Below are 18,336 nucleotides of genomic sequence, written 5' to 3'. Positions count from 1 at the left end.
ATGCTGTTTTTACCAGAGGATGAAGATGTCTTGTTTGCCCCACGTGAATAGCTGCCGCTTTTGTCCTGTTTTGAAGTACCCCAAGTGGATTGGGGAGCGGATGCAACTTTGTTCACACATGGCACTTCCTGGCTGAGCTCGACTTGTTGCTGACGGACGCTCTCGATCTGGCGGACGGACTCAAGAGCCTTCTGAAGAGTGAGGTCCGCGTCGAGCTGTAGCCTGGCAGATAGCTGCTTATCTTTTATCCCAACTGTGAGGCGGTCGCACACGAACTCTTCTCGAAGAGTGCCGAACTCGCAGTCTTTCGAAAGTGTGTGAAGCACAGTAACGAAATCTTCGGCCGACTCACCATCTTGTTGCACTCTGGTGTTGAATCTGGCTCGTTCAAAGATTACCTTGCCTCGTGGGACAACGTATTTGTCGAACTGCTCTATGACAGCGTCGAATTTCGTGGAGTTCTCCTCAGAGAGAGCAAAAGTGGCGTATATTTCCTCAGCTCGCTCGCCTATGATGTAGAGTAGCGCGTCTATTTGATGCTTCTCGGGCTGAACGCTGTGGGGTTCTCACCCGTGCTCTTGGGACAAAGGAACGACAACACAGTAGGGTAAACAATCGCAAGGGCACTTATTGCACCATTCATAGATCAATGCCTGCTAGCCGAGTTGCTATCCACGAAACATGCCGATGGGCGCGCGACAAATTGTGGAAGTCCGACTCACCGCGACCGGATAACAAGCGAATATGTTTGCCCCATGCTGGACACCAACGCCTGGTCATTTGTGCATACGGTCACGTGAATGGTGGCGCGTTCGAACGATCGTGTCTGTCCATTCTGGAGTAGGCCTCACGAGACGGTCTCGCGGAAGCATGGATCGGAGCATGCGCAGAATGTCCGCGCCGCTTGTCGACCCCGAGCCAAAGAGGAAGAGCCTTCTCCTTTTTGTGTCCAAGTAACCCCACCGCTAGGTGGCGTTAGCAGAGCCACACTCGCGCCATCTCTCGCAATGCACTTCAACCAGACGAACTGCCGCTGGCACCGAGCCACGCGGTGAAGCCTGATCACAGGAGACAGGAGCTATGCGGGAAAACAACATATCAGGGCACGCATGAGAGTCACGCATCCCCACATCCCCCCAACCTTATATCTCTACATATTAGGGCAAAACATTGTCACACGGTATAACATCAACACGTGCTTCACGAACAAGGTAGCACATGCAACAGTGGCAGCACCGAGGTAATATCCACACGCTGTCCATAACATGCAAGTCGACATTGTCCTTGGGTACACCACTAGCGTCCACTGGTCACAGCAGCAGCTCTGCAGACTCGACTGCACGATTCCAGGCCAGGACTCAGGAAATGGCGCTGCAGTTGTCAGTACGAGCAAGCGTTGCTCGTGTCGACGCTCCCTGCTGGTGAGAGCCGCAGTAGCTGTTGGTGACCACCGGCTCTTTCCTCTGCCGCCGAGGGTTGCGAGCTGGATACAGGCGGCCGCCAAAGTCGCTGCGCCGAACTGGCCACAGCGTCACCACTGCCCGGGGTGGCTCGACCATAGTCCAGGGCAGCAGCGCAGACGATGTGCAGGTGACAGCAAACCAGGGGTGACTCCGCTCACGCTGCGTACACTCAACACACTCGGCAAACACTATAGTAGTGCAAGGGAGAGGAATTCTGCATGCGCATCGCCCACGTGGTACGATGTTCAACTCGGCTCGCAAAAGATCGGACAGCTACTCAGATGCTAAGTTCACGTGAACGAAGCTCACTTCCTTGAGTCGAATGAGTAATTTCAGTTCGTGCGAGGCTAACTAAAATGAGGGAAGCAACGTACAACACCCCAACACCATGGTCCACTAGGTTGTGTCCCTCCATGTGCGACAGGCAGCGTCATAAAGCCTTCGGCCTAAAGCGTCGCTACCCTGACAACAACCGGCATCCAAAAAAAAAAAGAAACACCCAAAATGAGCGCAATACAGGCAGCCGCAAGGAGACGTCAACTCTGTTAGGTGGTCCTACCCCACTTGGTGCACACAGCATCCGAGTTGACGGCGCCCACCGTCCCAGACGTGTCGGAGTGCCTGGTGCCGCAATACCAGTCAGCCCGTAGCGGCACCCGTGGCCCGCGGCCACCCGGCTCCCAGAGCCGCGACGTCATCAGAGTCAGATGAGGTAGAAGAAGCTATTTACATAAGAAATTCGGACCACCCACGAGGCTTCCGTGCTCACTCGCTTCAGGCTTGGCAATGCTCCGCAGGCGCTAAGCCTTGCTCTACCAGGATGTAGGCCATGTGGCTCTCGTCCCGACGAATGTCGTTTTAAAAAATCATTTGCGAAAAGGCTTAGCATGTTGAAAAGTTCAAACACACTACAGTCACCATCACCTCGCTTGAGAAACCACGCCACTGATGCTAGTGATCAAAATTCACGCTAGCCTTATGCTCCAGTTCAAACAAAAGTCTAGAAGGAAGCAAAACTTAAAAATATCGTCCGATGCCCCAAGAGGCCCCACACTGGGCGTCAGATGTGGCGTTCTCACCCGTGATCTTGGGACAAAGGAAGGACAACAGAGTAGGAGAAACAATCACAAGGGGATTTATTGCACTTTTCATAGATCAATGCCTATTAGCCGAGTTGCTATCCACAAAACATACCGATGGGCGCATGACAAATCGCGGAAGTCTGACTCACCGCGACTGGATAACGAGCAAATATGTTCATCCCATGCTGGACACCAACGCCTGGTCGTTCGCGCGTACGGTCACGCGAACGGTGGCACATTCGAATGATCGTGTTCGTCCATTCCGGAGTAGGCCTCAGGAGACGGTCTCACAGAAGCATGGATCGGTGCACGCGCAGAATGTCTGCATCGCTTGCCGACCCCGAGCCAAAGAGGAAGAGCCTTCTCCTTTTTGCACCCAAGTAACCCTGCCGTTAGGTGGCTTTAGCAGAGCCACACTCACGCCATCTCTCGCAATGCGCTTCAACCAGTCGAACTGCCGTTGGCACCGAGCCACGTGGTGAAGCCTGATTACAGGAGACAGGAGCTATGCGGGTAAACAACATATCAGGGGACACATGAGTGTCGCGCAACCCCACAACGCACAACCCTGAAGAGGTTCGGAAATGTTCAAATCTTTGTTCCCACTTTGGCCACTCGTTCGGCCACTCGTTCAGCGACGAAAAGTTGAAGGCATCCAGCGGTTTAATTACGAATGACGCCATGGCCTCGAGCGTATAATGAGCAGCTCACCAGCGTTACATTGCCGGCATCATCCTTTCCACGGAGGAGGACTAGGAGCCGATGTCCGCTGGTAGAACCTGTTCTTCTGACACCACGTAGTAGCCAGGAAGGAAGAGTAAGAGGGCCAGACGAGGAGTCACATACGCACGCGTTTAATGGCCCCTCAGATGTGTTCTATCTCAAGAAGAAGAGCACGCACTGCCAGATTACCGACCACAGGCAGTCACGGGAAACTGTGTGTCCCCGCTTCCACACGATGGCAGCATGTACAACAAACACCACCACTCATTGTCGTCAATCAAAGCAAACAGCACAGAAAGCTTTGCTTGCATCGATTCCCACAGTGTGTGGGATCCACATATTTTTTCCTCTCGTCCGCCGGCCCCTTTGTTTGGGCATCGTTCAGACTTGAGTTTATGCGCAGTGTCTTGCCCCTACAAAAAGCGCATACACTGCGTTCCGCCTTTTCAATACGCTAAGCCAAAGCATGGTGCGTAGTGCTAGCACGTAAACATGCTACACTGAGTCACATTTATCGGAGACCCAAGCCAAAGGAGGTTACCCTAGCTTTTGTGAGTGGGCTCATTGGTTATCGTGAGGGCACGATGCATAGCCACAGGAACACTTTTCCCTAGCTGCATGTCACAGGGGGACATCCTCCCACAGCGACTTGCTAGCGATGCCTCCCCCCCCCCCCCCCCATTGGCCCAGGAGCCCCTTTGATTCCTGTGTTGCCTTAGGCCTTAGGCGGTTGTGCAGTGCTGGGTGTTGTTGGAGGCAAACTTTTCCTTTAACTTGGGGTACTACTGTGTTTTCTTGTGTGTGCAGTGCTCAGTGCTCCACCTTTTGCAGCCTGAACATGCGCACAGCAGTGCATTAGATTAACGTGAGGTGACGACAGACGCTGCTCTGAGGGTCACTAGCAGTGGTCGGTAGACTTGTGAGATGCCAGACTCCCCCCGCATTCATGCTACCTAATGGAAGATTATGATATCATATGACATGCTGTAATGGACTCTCAGAACAAGGATACAAGAAAGGTTACTTTCGATTGGCAATGAAAAGAAGAAGACAACAGATAATACTTTGGGAAAACCAGCTAGCTGCTGCTGCGGCACTGAGAGAAGGCTATGGAAGTCTAATGTATGCATATCGATTTTGTTTTCCCCCTTCTATTCCAAAGCAGAATAGCTGGCTGTAGGAGCACAGCCAACATCTCTGCCTACACCAATCAATCTGCTCCCTTTTGACTGACACCATGTGCTATGTCTTGTGGGGCTTCGGGCTAACGTGCCCGGACCCGGATAGCTAAGGTCTAAGGAGACACGTAGCTCGTCCCCACTCCGCAGCGCACGCAAAGGGGCGCCGCGGCGGGTTCGCTGACTCACCGGCAAGGCGTAGAGACGACTCCAGCCGTGGCACCAACGAATGGGGGTTTATTTCCTGCTATGTACAAAATGCGAGTACAATACAGGAATACGGCACTGGGGTGGCAGTCGCAGACTACGGGTGAAAGCTCCCGGGAAGTCTGCTCCGCCACGCTGGCTCTTCCGAGCAGGTTCGCCACACAAAAGGGGGCCGCCTTGCTCAGAGGGGCGCGGGACCAAGGGGGTCCGCACGTCCGACAGCCATGAGCACCGAAAGTCAATCTGTCCGGGCGAAAGCGCCCGCGCACCTCCGATGCTGAAGGAGAGAGAAACCGAAGAGAGGGCGAGAGGGGCCCGCTCCTCAGGCACTGTTCTTACGCGCGGCGCACGGTGTAACGTGAGCCGCGCGCGCAAGCAGCAGGCTCCGCGTCGCGCCGGCGCCAGCGGCCGCGGGGAATGTACGCTATCCAAAATAAGGCTTGGAACTGCGCGTCCCCAGCGATCGCGCGGCCGAATGGCCCAAGTCGCGCGTGAACAGGAGACAGGGGTCCCAAAAGGGGTCCCCACAGTCTTGACCTTGTGCAAACAACATACTGGGTGGTGGCCTTCATGTTTAAAGCTCATCTTTTCGTGATGTTTTCCGCAAACAAGCTATAGTTCCCACCTGCTTGTCCAGCTGGTCTATGCGCTCCGTAAGCTCTGCACTCTGCTCGGAGTCCTCGGTCAGCAGGAGCCTCTGGGCCAGGGCCTCCTTGCGGTCCATCAGGGACTCGAGGCTCTGCTGCAGCAGGTTAGTCTTCACTGCATCAACCTGGGGGAGGCACAACCATCGCGAAGAATGGATATGGGGTGCCACTTATACACCATATATGATACAAATGACCCAATGATGTAACTGATGCAAAAAATGCTGTCCTCAGTGGCTAGATGTGACATGCACCCTGTATTCTACTGCTGGCACAGCAGGGTGCCTGCCAGTTGCTTCCCCTAGGTTAAAGAAAAGAAGAGCAGCCCTGCTGCCCCACCCTGGCCAGAGGTGGGCAAAAGGCCCCCAATGTTAAAGACTCAACTCGGGAAAATCTGTCTTGCGCTCCCTCTTTTGCATTCAGCCCTACCACAACTCTTTAGCCATACAGTAAAATCTGGTTATACATTCTGCGAGTGATCACTGCTCTTATGCCATGACAACTGCCAGTGACTCAAATATGATGAAAATTAGGCGCAAGCCAAAGAGAATTTTGAACTATTAATTGATGCAAGATGGATGGCAGCCTGTGTAACATAGTACTATGCAGACTTCTGTAGCAGCAGCATTTCTGGGAAGGGAGCAGCCAGTGTCGAGTTTAGGAAGGGAGACCAGCGCATTATGTCACCCTTACTGATGAAGCACGACAAATTCAATCAAATGCTCACATTAGAGTCAATTTAGTTACAACAGTACATGATACTTACTTTGAAGGCAAGAATGATGTTAAGAATGATTGTACTATAAGGCACAAGTATCAGTTTGTTGAATGCATAAAGAATGTGGTTTATAGGATCCCTGTGAAGTGCGGACACAGGTAACATCGGACAAATCACAAGATGTGTGAACACAAGATTAAGCAAACACTAGTCTATTTTAAAAGGATGCCGTAGCACATATTTGGCCTTGCTTTGCAACAAGTGTGCATGTAAACCCTGCTTTCACAACACTGCCATTTCAGTAAAGCATTATAATAAAATGTCAAGCGAAATCGTGGAAGCTTTTAACATTTCAGTGCAAAAAGAAGATTGTGAGTCACCCGTCCATTGCTAAGTTAGGTAAAGAAATGTTGCTACTTTCCTCGTATCTATAAATTTCCAGAAAATCTATATGATTGCAATGTGTGCCCCATATGGAATCTTGAGATGTTTTGCGCAGATCTGTAAGGTACTTAAAGGGCCCCTCACCAGGTCTAGCCATTTTGAGCTGACAAGCTATGCGCATACAATGCACGCTAACAATCGTGTCTGCTAGGTATTACATCGCTACACATCCCGCAAACAGCTGAAATTTCAAACCGAATGCCATTTGCGCTTCTCCTCACGGGTGCAGCACTCCAAGCCAGAAGGATGACGTATACGTGCTACTGCACCTATGTACATGTGTCTGCTGTGACATTGCTCTTAGTGACTCATAACTTCAAGAATTACTGAAGGTAACAGCTGTTTATTTGTGTAACCTGTTGCATCGCTAGATGAATTGAGGTTTAGAGAAATAATAAAACACATAAACCGAATGTCTGTGCGTATTTGTTTGTCTTTTTCACACCGCAGCAAGAGATGTACTTCCATTTTGTCTGCTTGTTCCCACATCATGTAGTCGCATGTGCTGACACCAAAACTGTGCCATTTTCGACCATGTCCCAGTGCGCGATCATGCTCTGTGATCCGCTTGTGTCTGCCTCAGTGAGTGAGTGAGTGAAACAACTTTATTCGGTCCACAATAGACGTGTGTATTGCTGCCTCAGTGTTGGTGTAGCACTGACTTATACCACTAGTCAGGTGTTCTCGTGCACAGTGCACACAATCGTGTGCTGCACGAAACGAGACAAATGCAACAGCTCGTGGATAGAAGTGCACTGCGGCAGCGCGCCTCGCAGGCAAAAAAGCGAGGAAAAAAAATTAAGGCGGGGCCCATGACACATGCGTCACGCGATCCTTAAGGTCCGGTATGGGAGAACGCAGGGAAGAAATTTCACTTGCATAGGCTAGAGAGAGCAAGCAGTGCGGAGATGGGTTTGCCCAAGGCACACCCTATAAGTGGTGGTTAGGAAAGGGCACGGCGCTCCTACAATCCGCCACGCACAAAAGCACTATGGTAGGGTTCATCGACTCTCCTATATGGTGCAGAGAAGGCTCCAGAGTCCGATCGCCAACAAACACAGGTTGATTCACCTAAGATACAGCACAGTGCAACAGTCACAGCGCTTACAGGCAAAGGCTCACCGCAAGACCAATCGAGTATGCTCGCCCGCTGCGTTAGGGCTAACTGGGAAGCGGTTCACCAAGTGCGAGAACGAGAAGTCGGGGGAGCAAAGGTCCCATGTAACACACTCATTGCGGGCCTGTGAGCATCTGCCGTGGTGACAAAGCGCTCAGCGGAAGAAAGCTAAGGTGGAGAGGGCGCCCGGGGGCCGCCACTGAAGAGGCCAACCAGGATGCGTCACCGTTACACTTGCTCATGCAGTGATTCGAGCCGGGGAGAGAGAAGCACGGTTTGCGTGGAAAATCAGCTCCAGCGCGCTAGCCGTGTCCGCCATGTTGCCGTTATGGTGGTGGTTCCCGGAGATCGAGCTAAGCACAACGCGAAAGCTGGGGGACGAGGCATGGGAGGGCACCTCGATCCCCACAGCAGAGAGAGTGTCCCTCTTGGCAGTGGCGCTTGCCTCCTGAAATCATGGGTTCGAGGCACTGAAATATATTTATCTCGGCTATTAAGGAACCAATTTGAAAAATTCTTGCAGCTGAACGCTCCTTAGAGTTCATGTACCAACTTCCAGCGTGTAACCGAAATTTGCTATGGGGCCTGGTGAGGGGCCCTTTAACCCTTTCACTGTCGGACCTTTCTGGCTGTGACGCACCCCCAGTGTCGGCTTGGATTCAGGGAATGAGCATAACAGGGAATGAACGTAGCAATTTATTTTTGATTATGATTGGTACACAAATAACACAGTCAATGGAATATGCACATTTCAGTGTTCTGCAGATTTTGTTAGGAAACATCATCATCATCAGCCAGACTATAATATCCGTTCAACATCCGAATCTGACGATGCGAAACTCACCTCTTCCTCGCATGAGACGCTGTCTGAGTCCAAATCCGAGCTCGGCTCTTATTCTGAATCGGAAGAACCACCGCTCCTATGAGCCGATGAAGGTCCCGCGTGCTCAGCCATCCGAAAGTAACCGCGCGCAGGGATAATGCACTTTCAGTCGCCCGCACAACGGAGAGAAATGGGACGTTGTGTGATCAAGAAGACAGAGGGAGATGGGAAAAGGATAAAGCAAAGTTCGAGGGGCTTTAAGTTTATGCTGCAAGCTGGAAGCGAGGGTGCGGCAAGAGAGCAAAAGCAGCAATCAAGTCATGTGTCTGTCTCTTTTGGGAGAGGCAAAGGCGCGTGCTCCTGAACTTGACGCACCATAGCAGACACACCAACAGAAGAATAATAAAAACCTTCAAACCAGCGGAGATGGCAGAACAACCCTTGAACACATAACCACACGCGCACGACTCATGATCCAGCGAACGTGGAGTGACCGCGCCACTCAGCAAAGAGAGAAGGGGGAGTGGCAGTCGCACCATACTCTTCAATACATGTACAACACAGTGCAGGGCGAAAATACGAACTTGTAGAAAGATTCAACAGATGGTGCAGCCAGTCTAGGAGTGCCAGCTTTGCGCTCAGGCGCGAAATTTTGAATGCACACTAGAGAACGTAGCAGTACGTCAGTGACACTGTGGGGGGGAAGCGTGAAGATGTACCGGTACGTCCGTGACAGCGAAAGGGTTAAGAAGGATGACTTAGCTCAGGGGCTCCTATTGAATACACAGAAAAAGAGAAATCGTTTTCCTCAGCAACCACTGCACCAAATTTGATTACATTTATTGCATTTAAAAGAAATATTTTAAATCTGGTGACTGTTGGAAGTGGATTTTTTATGTAGCCGTTGTTTTTTTAGTAAAGGTTGCTGGAAATCAAAAATTTTCAGAATACGGAGCTATCAAGTTTACAACTCGAACTCGGCAATGAAAAACGATATCATAATTCTGTAAATTTGATCTAATAGCACATCTAAAGAAGACACATTTGATGCATTGTACATGGTTCTCACATCCACCACTAATATGTGAGTGGCACTTTTGCAAAACCTCTGTAAACATTGTAACAATTCACAAAGGTATAAATTAATAGATCAAATTTCTACGCTTTGGATGTTCTGATGGACACAATTTAAGAATGGCGGTAATGTCCAACCTCAATATATAGAACACGAACATATCGAATTATGGCTTATTATTGCTTTCTATATCACTTGGAAAAGCGCTTGTATTTAAAATTTTTTTATTTAGAACGGGGTCACACGTAAAATGGATATATTGAACTCTGCCACACCAGACCACATGTGCTCTGTTGACAGGCGGCAAGCTTTCCCGCAACACCCTTGAAGATAGCGGTGGCGTGATGGGCGTTTCGATGGCGCCACGGGCGCTATTTGAACGTAGCGGCATACGCAAGTGGCAGCTTGGCTAGTTCGACAACATCAATGACGCATTGCATTTGCTGCACTGACTACTCATGGGTATCGCGCTCTGCGCCTGCCGTGCCTCATGAAGAATGGCAGTTTGCGTCCAGAAAGACACGAGACAGCGCACGTTCACTTGCCTAAGTCATAGACCGCATGGCAGACAGCACTCAATAGTGTTTGACAGTGTTTCAAAATGTTTGGTTGACGGACATGGAGAGAGGAGAGAGAAAACTTATAGAATAAAACAAAATTTTAGGTCCCGTGGTTGGGGCCCCAAGTACAGGGCACCACTGGCGCGAGTGGCTCGCTGGGCTTAGTCTAGGAGAGCCAGTTGGCTATCCTGATCTTCGTCTGTTAGCCGCACCTCCCACTGCCTATTAAAATCTTGTGTTTTTAGTTCTGTAGAGTTAATATTTGTTGGTCTGTTTGGGCACATCCACGTGATATGCAGCAACATTGGGATGTCACCGCACCACGGGCATTCGTTAGTGTATCATGTGCAGTGAATATGGCTAAGTGAATGTAGGTTTGGGTACGTGTGTGTTTTAAATCCTTGCCAACTCCTTGCCAGTTGACTGTTTAAATTTGGGTGTGGGCGTCCATATGGCCTCCGCTGCTCTCTTTGTTGTTTGAGGATGTCGCGCGGTGTAGAGGGGGCTCGTCATTCGGGACATGGAGATGGCAGTGGAAGTAGCTGCCAAACGAAGACACTGCTGAGGTTGATCCCGCAAGTGCTGATTTTGCCTTACTCCCAACTTCAACTGAGGCTGTAGCTGCTTTCGCCCTTCTGCGCCGCAATAGAAAGCACTAGCCTAATGCTTGTGGATCGTTTGGACTACGTAAAGGACAGCATGGTTAAGCACGTGGCTGCCAATAAGAAGCAGGCTACACTGCTGCAGTGCTAGCCAAAGAAATAAGTACTTTGTGTGAAACATCAAGTATTTATTGCGCCATGATGGGTTCATTGATTGATTTGTACAAGGTCCTTACGCATGTTTTATGTGATTTTATGTATCGAATTTTGGCTATATCGAGTTATTTCGCAATGACGACACTGTTCGATATATCGAGGTTCGTTTGTATCTGCTTTTGATGCTGAGGGAAGCATTTGTAAACTTTGGCCTTGCATTTTTTTTAAAGCAGTGTTACGGTTGGCCTCTAGCACCTCGTGCAGACAGGACTTTCACCCACCATGCCTCGTCGAAACGAGCGTGACTTCTCCTGTTACGGTTGGCGTCTAGCACCTCGTGCAGAAAGGACTTTCACCCACCATGCCTCGTCAAAACGAAGCATGACTTCCTAATTCACCATGGACATCTCGAGTGTCTGCCGGTCTGGCGGAAGCCCCGCAGTGTTTACGGGCCTCTTTTGTGTGTGTGTGTGCTACTTTAGAGGGACCCTTTCCTCGAACTGTCAAACTCTACAGGAGAACTTCCACGAACTAGCAATGCACAAAAGAGAAGGAGAAGCGTCTACAATTCCTGGAGGCTCGGTATAACCAGAGACTCGGTATAACCGGAGGCTTGGTATAATCGGAGGAGGGAATCTGGAGGATGTATAACCAGAGGGAATCAGACTCTGTGCTAGTCATGTGACGTCGATGGAAGCAAGATCCCTCCCACGATTGTAGAGAGCCTACTTAAGGGGCTCCGAAATGTACCTTTTTTGAACACTTCATTCTCTTCTCTTCATTTTTCACCAACCTTTGAATAAACCGTGCAAGTTAAGCACCAGAAATCGTCTCGTCCGTGCTTGGTCACCATGGTCTATCGGATGCCTGCAGCCCGCCGACAACGCCACGTTACCCAATAGTAACGTCGGTCGAGCTTCAATAGGCAGGCGTCGCTACAACTCGGCAGCAGTACGATATGCTACCCTGGGGTACGCAACAGCAGACAGTTATATAAATATCCTTGTAAAAAATTTCAGGCCATAAATTAAAATTTCGCTACCAACAGTCATTAGAAGTTCACTTTTTCTCTCAAATGCCGCAAATGTCATTAAAATCAACCCAGGGATTATCTCAGAAAAGCATTTCTACATTTTACATGTATATGAATAAGCTCTAAAATCTGATCTTTCCAAATAATATAAGCACTTGTTAGAAAGCGCTCGTCCATGTGCATCTTTGTCCCCGTTTGTGTAGCGCAAAGTTTCATGAATCAATTCCAACTAGGCCAGTTTGTAGTGATGCTTCTGTTTCAGTTCCCTGTTTTCCTACAATAAGTAAAGATAACTTGAAATAAACTTCAAAAACATGCCTATTGGCATAATGACTGTGCAATAGTGATCGCTCAGTATGGAGGTGCAGGCTATGTGAACAAGTTCCAACACAAAGAACAAGTTCCAACACAAAAAAAGACAACATGAAAGCAGAAATAACAAGCTCATCCTTCAACCCCACTTCTCTCAATTACGTTCCCTTCGGTTAAATGAAAATATGCAAACATAAGGAGACCTTCAGGTCAAAATTACCTCATCCACTAAAAGAATTTAGCGGGGGGGGGGGGGGGGGGGGGGGGGCAACTTTAGGCTTCGCATACAGCTGAACTCAAATATATCGAACCCGGGCTCATATATAATTATACTGTCTATGTCGAACAGTTGTTACATCCCCTTTGAAATCTCGTGCAAAAGTATACACCGTTTTAATGAGGGCGCCGCCATTTTGCGACGACAGCGCCGTCTATCGTTTGGTGCCATGCAGCTATGTAGGATCGCACTGGAAGGTGCACTGCGAATGTGCTGTTGATGATGAGTGACAAGTTTTCGAGCTTTCCCGAGAGGTGTCCACAAGTTGTTTGGATTGGTAAACTTCTTAGCATGTCTTCACTAAGCTTTTAGCTTCGATATAGCTGCAATATCGAATGACGATAGGCCTAGAGGCGCTCCCGCAGCTCTGCCCACAATTGAAATAGGAGGCGAGTCAAGTCTGAATATTGTCGACATGTAACATTTACATGTAACCTGTTATTGCTGTATGTGTAGTCTTGAGCTCTATCAAGGTATCCCTTAGGCGACAACAATCAGAGGTGTGTCTATGTGTCATGTGGTGTGCCACACCAGCATACATCCCAATCCAGGTAACCGCGAGGCTGCGAGGAAACACGTTTTGTTAGCTTTCCTGCTCCTAAAATTTTTTTCGGTACGATTTTCTAAACATTGTTTATCTGGCACCCGGGCATCAAGCTTTACAAAATAAAGAACTGTAAAATAACTCGATCGAAAGGGCCCTTTCGATAAGCTCATTTTATCCATGTTAACAGCCGGCTAACATGAATAAATGAGCTTATGATAGTGGCCGTGAATATGCCACGATCAACCAGAGGCACGCAATGCACTGAAAGATTATGTGAAATCTTAGGTCTCGAATGGTGCCTGTGTGTGCAAGGGCACCTCGCTTACTCAAGAGAGATGAAAAATGAACAACTACTCTTTGCAACAGCAACTTTATTTTCTGCAGTAATACAGCGCGCGATGAGCGGCGTCGACAGATTGCCGGTGAGATTTGGAAGCAAGGGAGAGCCCATGTGAACTAGAGCCAACCGGCACACACAAGGCATGGCTTTGGTTATAGAATGGAAAAGAACACACCTTCATTTCTTAGTCGGCACGTACTGTTTTATAATACATCCTCGGACAGCTTCTGCCAGAATGTTGCTTGCCAATCATGATAATCTTAGAACACGTTTGTACAGAATGAGTTTAATGTGCATGCACGAAGAAATAGTTTTTATAACATTCACATGGTTGACCGACTCAAATACACACCTTTCTTTCATATGCCAGTTTGATTATGGGTGCCGAGTTCCAAGTTCGTCGCTGAGCGCTCACTGGGAACAAAACCTTCCATACATACACGCGATGCCATCAAGTCCTTTCTGTTTATGCTGGCAATACAAAGCGGGCACTTCTCCGCTATCGCAGTGGCGGTGTCCACAAAGTTGCCGTGGCTGAAGATGCATTTCACGCTTGCTTCCGAAAGTTACTTTTGCAGCTGAATACAGCAGAGTGGTAGTCCGCCGACTTTGAGTCATCCGACATCGCAGAAATGCTAGTCAGAACACGTTAAAATCGCACTAATTCGCAATTAAACTGCTACTTTTCCAAGCTGACGCTGGGCGAAAACGGAATCTGCACATACCAGTGTGAGGGGGAGAGCGGCACAGGGCAGTGGTTCTAGGCTACATTCCTCCTCACCAATAAAACGGTCTATAGCACTGTACTAAGCGTACCGTATTTTTCTGCCTATAACCCGCCACCGCATACAACCTACACCCTCAATTAGAACAGTTCGGAAAGAAAAAAATAATCAGACATATAATGTGGAAAAATAATTGCATCCAAAGCTCAAATCTTTACAAAAACAGTCTCCATTCGCAGATGCATAACTCATCTGCGTTGTATCTTTGGCCAGCGGTTCTGTTCCCGCCTCTGTGCCGATGCTGATAAAGCTGGATTCACAAGACAGCGTGATCACAGATGAATCAGTCACATATTGTGTGACACTTTGTAGCGAGCATTCACACGACAGAGGATGACAGCATGGATGAAGCAGCCCTCGCATAGGGAAGGGTGACGGAGCAAACGCGGCCGACTTGAAAATCCCAATAATGATTTGGCTCTCAGCCATGTCACAACCTAAGGAGCACCGCAGATACAGGTGACATATGAGTTTGCTGTGTGGTGCAGCGCGAAGCAGGACGAGGGACACAGAGAAACGAGGACAAGCACTTACTGCCAACTGAAATTTTGTCTGATACAAGATTTTAAATTTAAAAGAAAACAAGAAAAAAACAATGTAAAGAACAATATCAAAGAGATGCACCCCCATTAGGAAAGAAAAAGCCCAGTATAAAATTGAGCACCGCAAGCATACTGTGGATTGTGCGCAGGGGTTTGTAAACGGAATCCCCTTGAAATGCGGCGCATGCTACATGGGCCAGGCAGGCAGGTGTTTGAATGATTGTCTGCATGAACATGCAAACGTTAAGAACGGAAAGGAAGGTTTTCTTAATCCTGCATTGCAGAGCATGCAGATGTACCCCATTGTTCAGGAAAACAAAAGTAATCATTATGCACATGGAGAATTGCACGCGCATCATTGTTGAATCAGCTAGCATGGCACGTGAAGGATGCCCATGCATAGGTAAGCCATCTCTGGCCTTATCACGAAGGGAGTTGGCATTCTTAGAGAACACCAACGCGACCAGTGAGCGGTGATGGCATCTTTGTTTTTTATGTTGTTTTTTTCCCTCCGTTGTATTCTATTTAAAACCTTGTATCAGACAATAAAATTTCAGTTGGCAGTAATGTTTGCCCTCAATTTTTTCTTTGTCCCTTGTGCCCCTTTGCACTGCACCACACAGCCTCATAGAATACCAACTAGCCCAAATCATAACCATTTCAAGTACGAGTATGACTGCACCATGTGCACTATTCATTACCCAAGTGCAAAATTTTGACCCGTAAGTAGGCGGAGAGAGGTGGGGATAAGAGAACTTCAACATGGAGAGATACAGCAAGGGTGGGGTTCCCTAGGAGATAACAAAACTTTCAATAGTGGGTAACATTGGTGGGGCTTCGCGGCAGTGCACTGCTGCAAAGCCAGACCTCAAGGCAAAATTCGCATATAACCCGCACCCAGACTTTACAGTTAGATACTTCTTTAATTTTTGGTGTGGGGTATACACTCAAAAATATGATACTGTAGTACCATATTTTTCATATATCATACATTTATATTTATATATGATATATTTATCATATATCATATATATACTGCCCTTTCCTTTCTCGGTCAGTAGAAAGAAATCGATTGCAGTTGCTATAGGCTACACCACCCGTTATAAAATTACATGCACTCTCCTAGAAGCTGTGCAACCGACGTGGCCGACTTCCTCCTCAAAGATGTAATACTTCACCACGGCCCTCCTTGACAAGTGCTTATTGATAGAGGACGGTACTTTCTATCGCAAGTTGTTGAGGACATCTTGCACTCCTGCGCTACATAGCACAAGTTTACAACGATGTATCACCCCCAGACGAACGGGCTGATAGAGCATCTCAATAGTATTATCACAGACATGCTCGCCATGTACAGTCAACAGCAAAAGTTAACGGGATGTGGTTTCCCCTTCAAATGTGAATTCCTGCACTTTAAGGCATGACACTTCGTATTTAATGGCAGCTTAAACATTTAATTCGGGGATGTGTGACCACGCTTCGACAGAATTCAGCTTCATGGCAGATCCTGCGTCCCGTAAACATTTGCGGTTGACTGTGCGTGTCCGCTGACCATAGGGACGAGGACGCCACCCTCCCTTTTGTAACATTTGCCTACAACACATCCCGGCATGATTCCACAGGTTACTCTCCCTTTTTCTTTTATACGGTCGAGACCCTGCACCTCCTTTCAACACGCTCCTTCCCACTGCTCTTCACACAACGTCAGAATACGCCCATGATGTCATCTCTAGAGCTGCAGAGACACGTGAAATTGCCTGCTGGCGTCTCAACACTTCGCAGGAAAAGCAACGATGTGTCTATGACGCCCACCACAACGATGCCCATTTCAACCCTGGTGGCATGGTCCTGCTCCGGGCACTATCACAACATGTTGGTCTTTGTGAGAAGTTGATTTTGCCATATTCTGGCCTGTGTTGTGTTTTGCACAAAATAACTGACGTGACATATGAAATTGGGCTTCTCGATGTCACCATGGCGCGGTCTGCCTCTGACATCGTCAACGTCACAAGACTAAATTCATATCACTTGGACCCACCAGGCACCGGGACGGTACCTTCGTCGTCGGGGGTCATGCTACAAGGCGCTGTCAGCGATGAAGATGAAGAGAAAGGAAACTACGACGCTCGATGATGTTCGTGTGGTTCAGTAGCCATTTTGAATGGCATTCGAAGTGTCCTTCTGTATATAACCTGTAAATGTATTATAAGTCTTTTCCTCCCCGTAACAATATATTTTCATATATTTCATATATCGAACTCCTGCTCACCGCCAAATTCGATTTATCAAATGCTGCCCCCACCACACTGTGCCCATGCAAGTGCACTTTTTCTAGTGAGACTGCGATCACTTCTTGCATCATAGGTAACACCTATTCATGCTGACAAAAAGACAAAGTTCTGATCGCAAAAGAAAAATGAGCAAGGTATGTGTTTCAATATACGAAGGACTCATGCACCAAGGGTCTTACTTGTGCTCCATAATGCTGAAGCATCATAACCATGTAATGCAGTGAAGCATACTAATAGTGGAAAGAACTAACCATAGTGCAATGAAGCATACTAGCCGTGGGCGTTGGTTATCGAAATGAAAATTGCCATTCTGCTACAAGAATGCAAAAAGGCCTCCCAGTCCACTAGAATAGACACGGTCCACAATAAGTGAATGGCCCTCGATGTTTTCACTGAATGGCTCTGGACATAGGTTTGGAAAATTCCTGCTTTTCACGTTCTTGGGAGACTGTCCACAAAACATGTGGAGTTCTCAGGTAAGCTTCAAATAGGCATTTTTCACATTTGAAATTATTAAAGTATTGAAGAATATTAGGATTGTGCGAATAGTACATTTCGATTTCTAAGTGAATTTGAAGCGAATAGTGATTTTGGCCGAATATTTTCGAATCGAATATCAAATAGTCGCCATTCAATAATCTTGGCCACAAAGTGGCATGCAAGATAATTATTGTATACATGCAATTATTAACCCCACAAAGCCAATCGTATCATTTTTATACGCAGAATTTGATGCCTGAAAAGCCTCATTTACTGCTGTAAACCCAATCTATTAAAAATTGTGACTACAGGGTGGACTACAGGTATTCCAGAATAAATAAAGCTGCAATGTTCATTCTGATTTGAATAGTATATGCACAATCCGAGCACAAAGCCATACCTACCTTGTGGGGAGTGAGGTGTGCTCTCGCGCCTCTGCGCAGGCATCTGCCTATTCTGTTGCCCCCCCCAACGTCTCTATTTCCACTTGCAACAATCGTCTGGGGTAGCCTTTTCCACAGATTGGTTTGTTGCAGTGGCGCAACCAACGCAATCGGCAGAGCGAGCACAGGGGAGACCTCTACGGCACAGCACAAAGTAAATACACATTTTTCCTTTCATCCGCCAGCTCCCGATTCATCTGCGGTATCTCATGCCTATGGTGAATGCATACCTTGTGTTTCTTTTTTCCAAGAGCTAAGCTAAGGAGCGGTGCCTAGTGCTAGAGCATGGTCGTATTACGCCTAGACGCACTTATAAGAGGCCCATGCCGATGGAGATTGCCCTAGCTCTCACAAGCAGGCCTATTGATCATTGTGAAAGTATGCAGCATAGCCATGGAGAGCGATCCTCTCTCAGCGACGTGCTAGCAGCACCCCTTTTTCAAGTGAAGCTTGTATTGCCTCACTCGTGTTGGCGTTGGTGTTCCTATATG

General features: G+C 48.1%; 1 protein-coding gene across 2 annotated transcripts in view; it reads right to left on the bottom strand.

Moving 5' to 3' along the window:
• LOC126539320 (snRNA-activating protein complex subunit 4-like) overlaps window positions 1-18,336 on the bottom strand; it is a 229,024-nt gene that overhangs the window by 150,264 nt on the left and 60,424 nt on the right. For both annotated transcript variants that reach the window (XM_050186115.3, XM_055075534.2), the window contains exon 4: window positions 5,279-5,425. In XM_050186115.3, the coding sequence (XP_050042072.1) occupies window positions 5,279-5,425 (147 nt within the window). The remainder of the gene's footprint in view (window positions 1-5,278; window positions 5,426-18,336) is intronic.

This window comes from Dermacentor andersoni, chromosome 11, assembly GCF_023375885.2.
Source record: "Dermacentor andersoni chromosome 11, qqDerAnde1_hic_scaffold, whole genome shotgun sequence".
In the NCBI taxonomy this organism is placed as follows: Eukaryota; Metazoa; Arthropoda; class Arachnida; order Ixodida; family Ixodidae; genus Dermacentor; species Dermacentor andersoni.
Note: the sequence above shows the minus strand (reverse complement) of the source record. Positions and strands in the feature narration are given on the sequence as shown.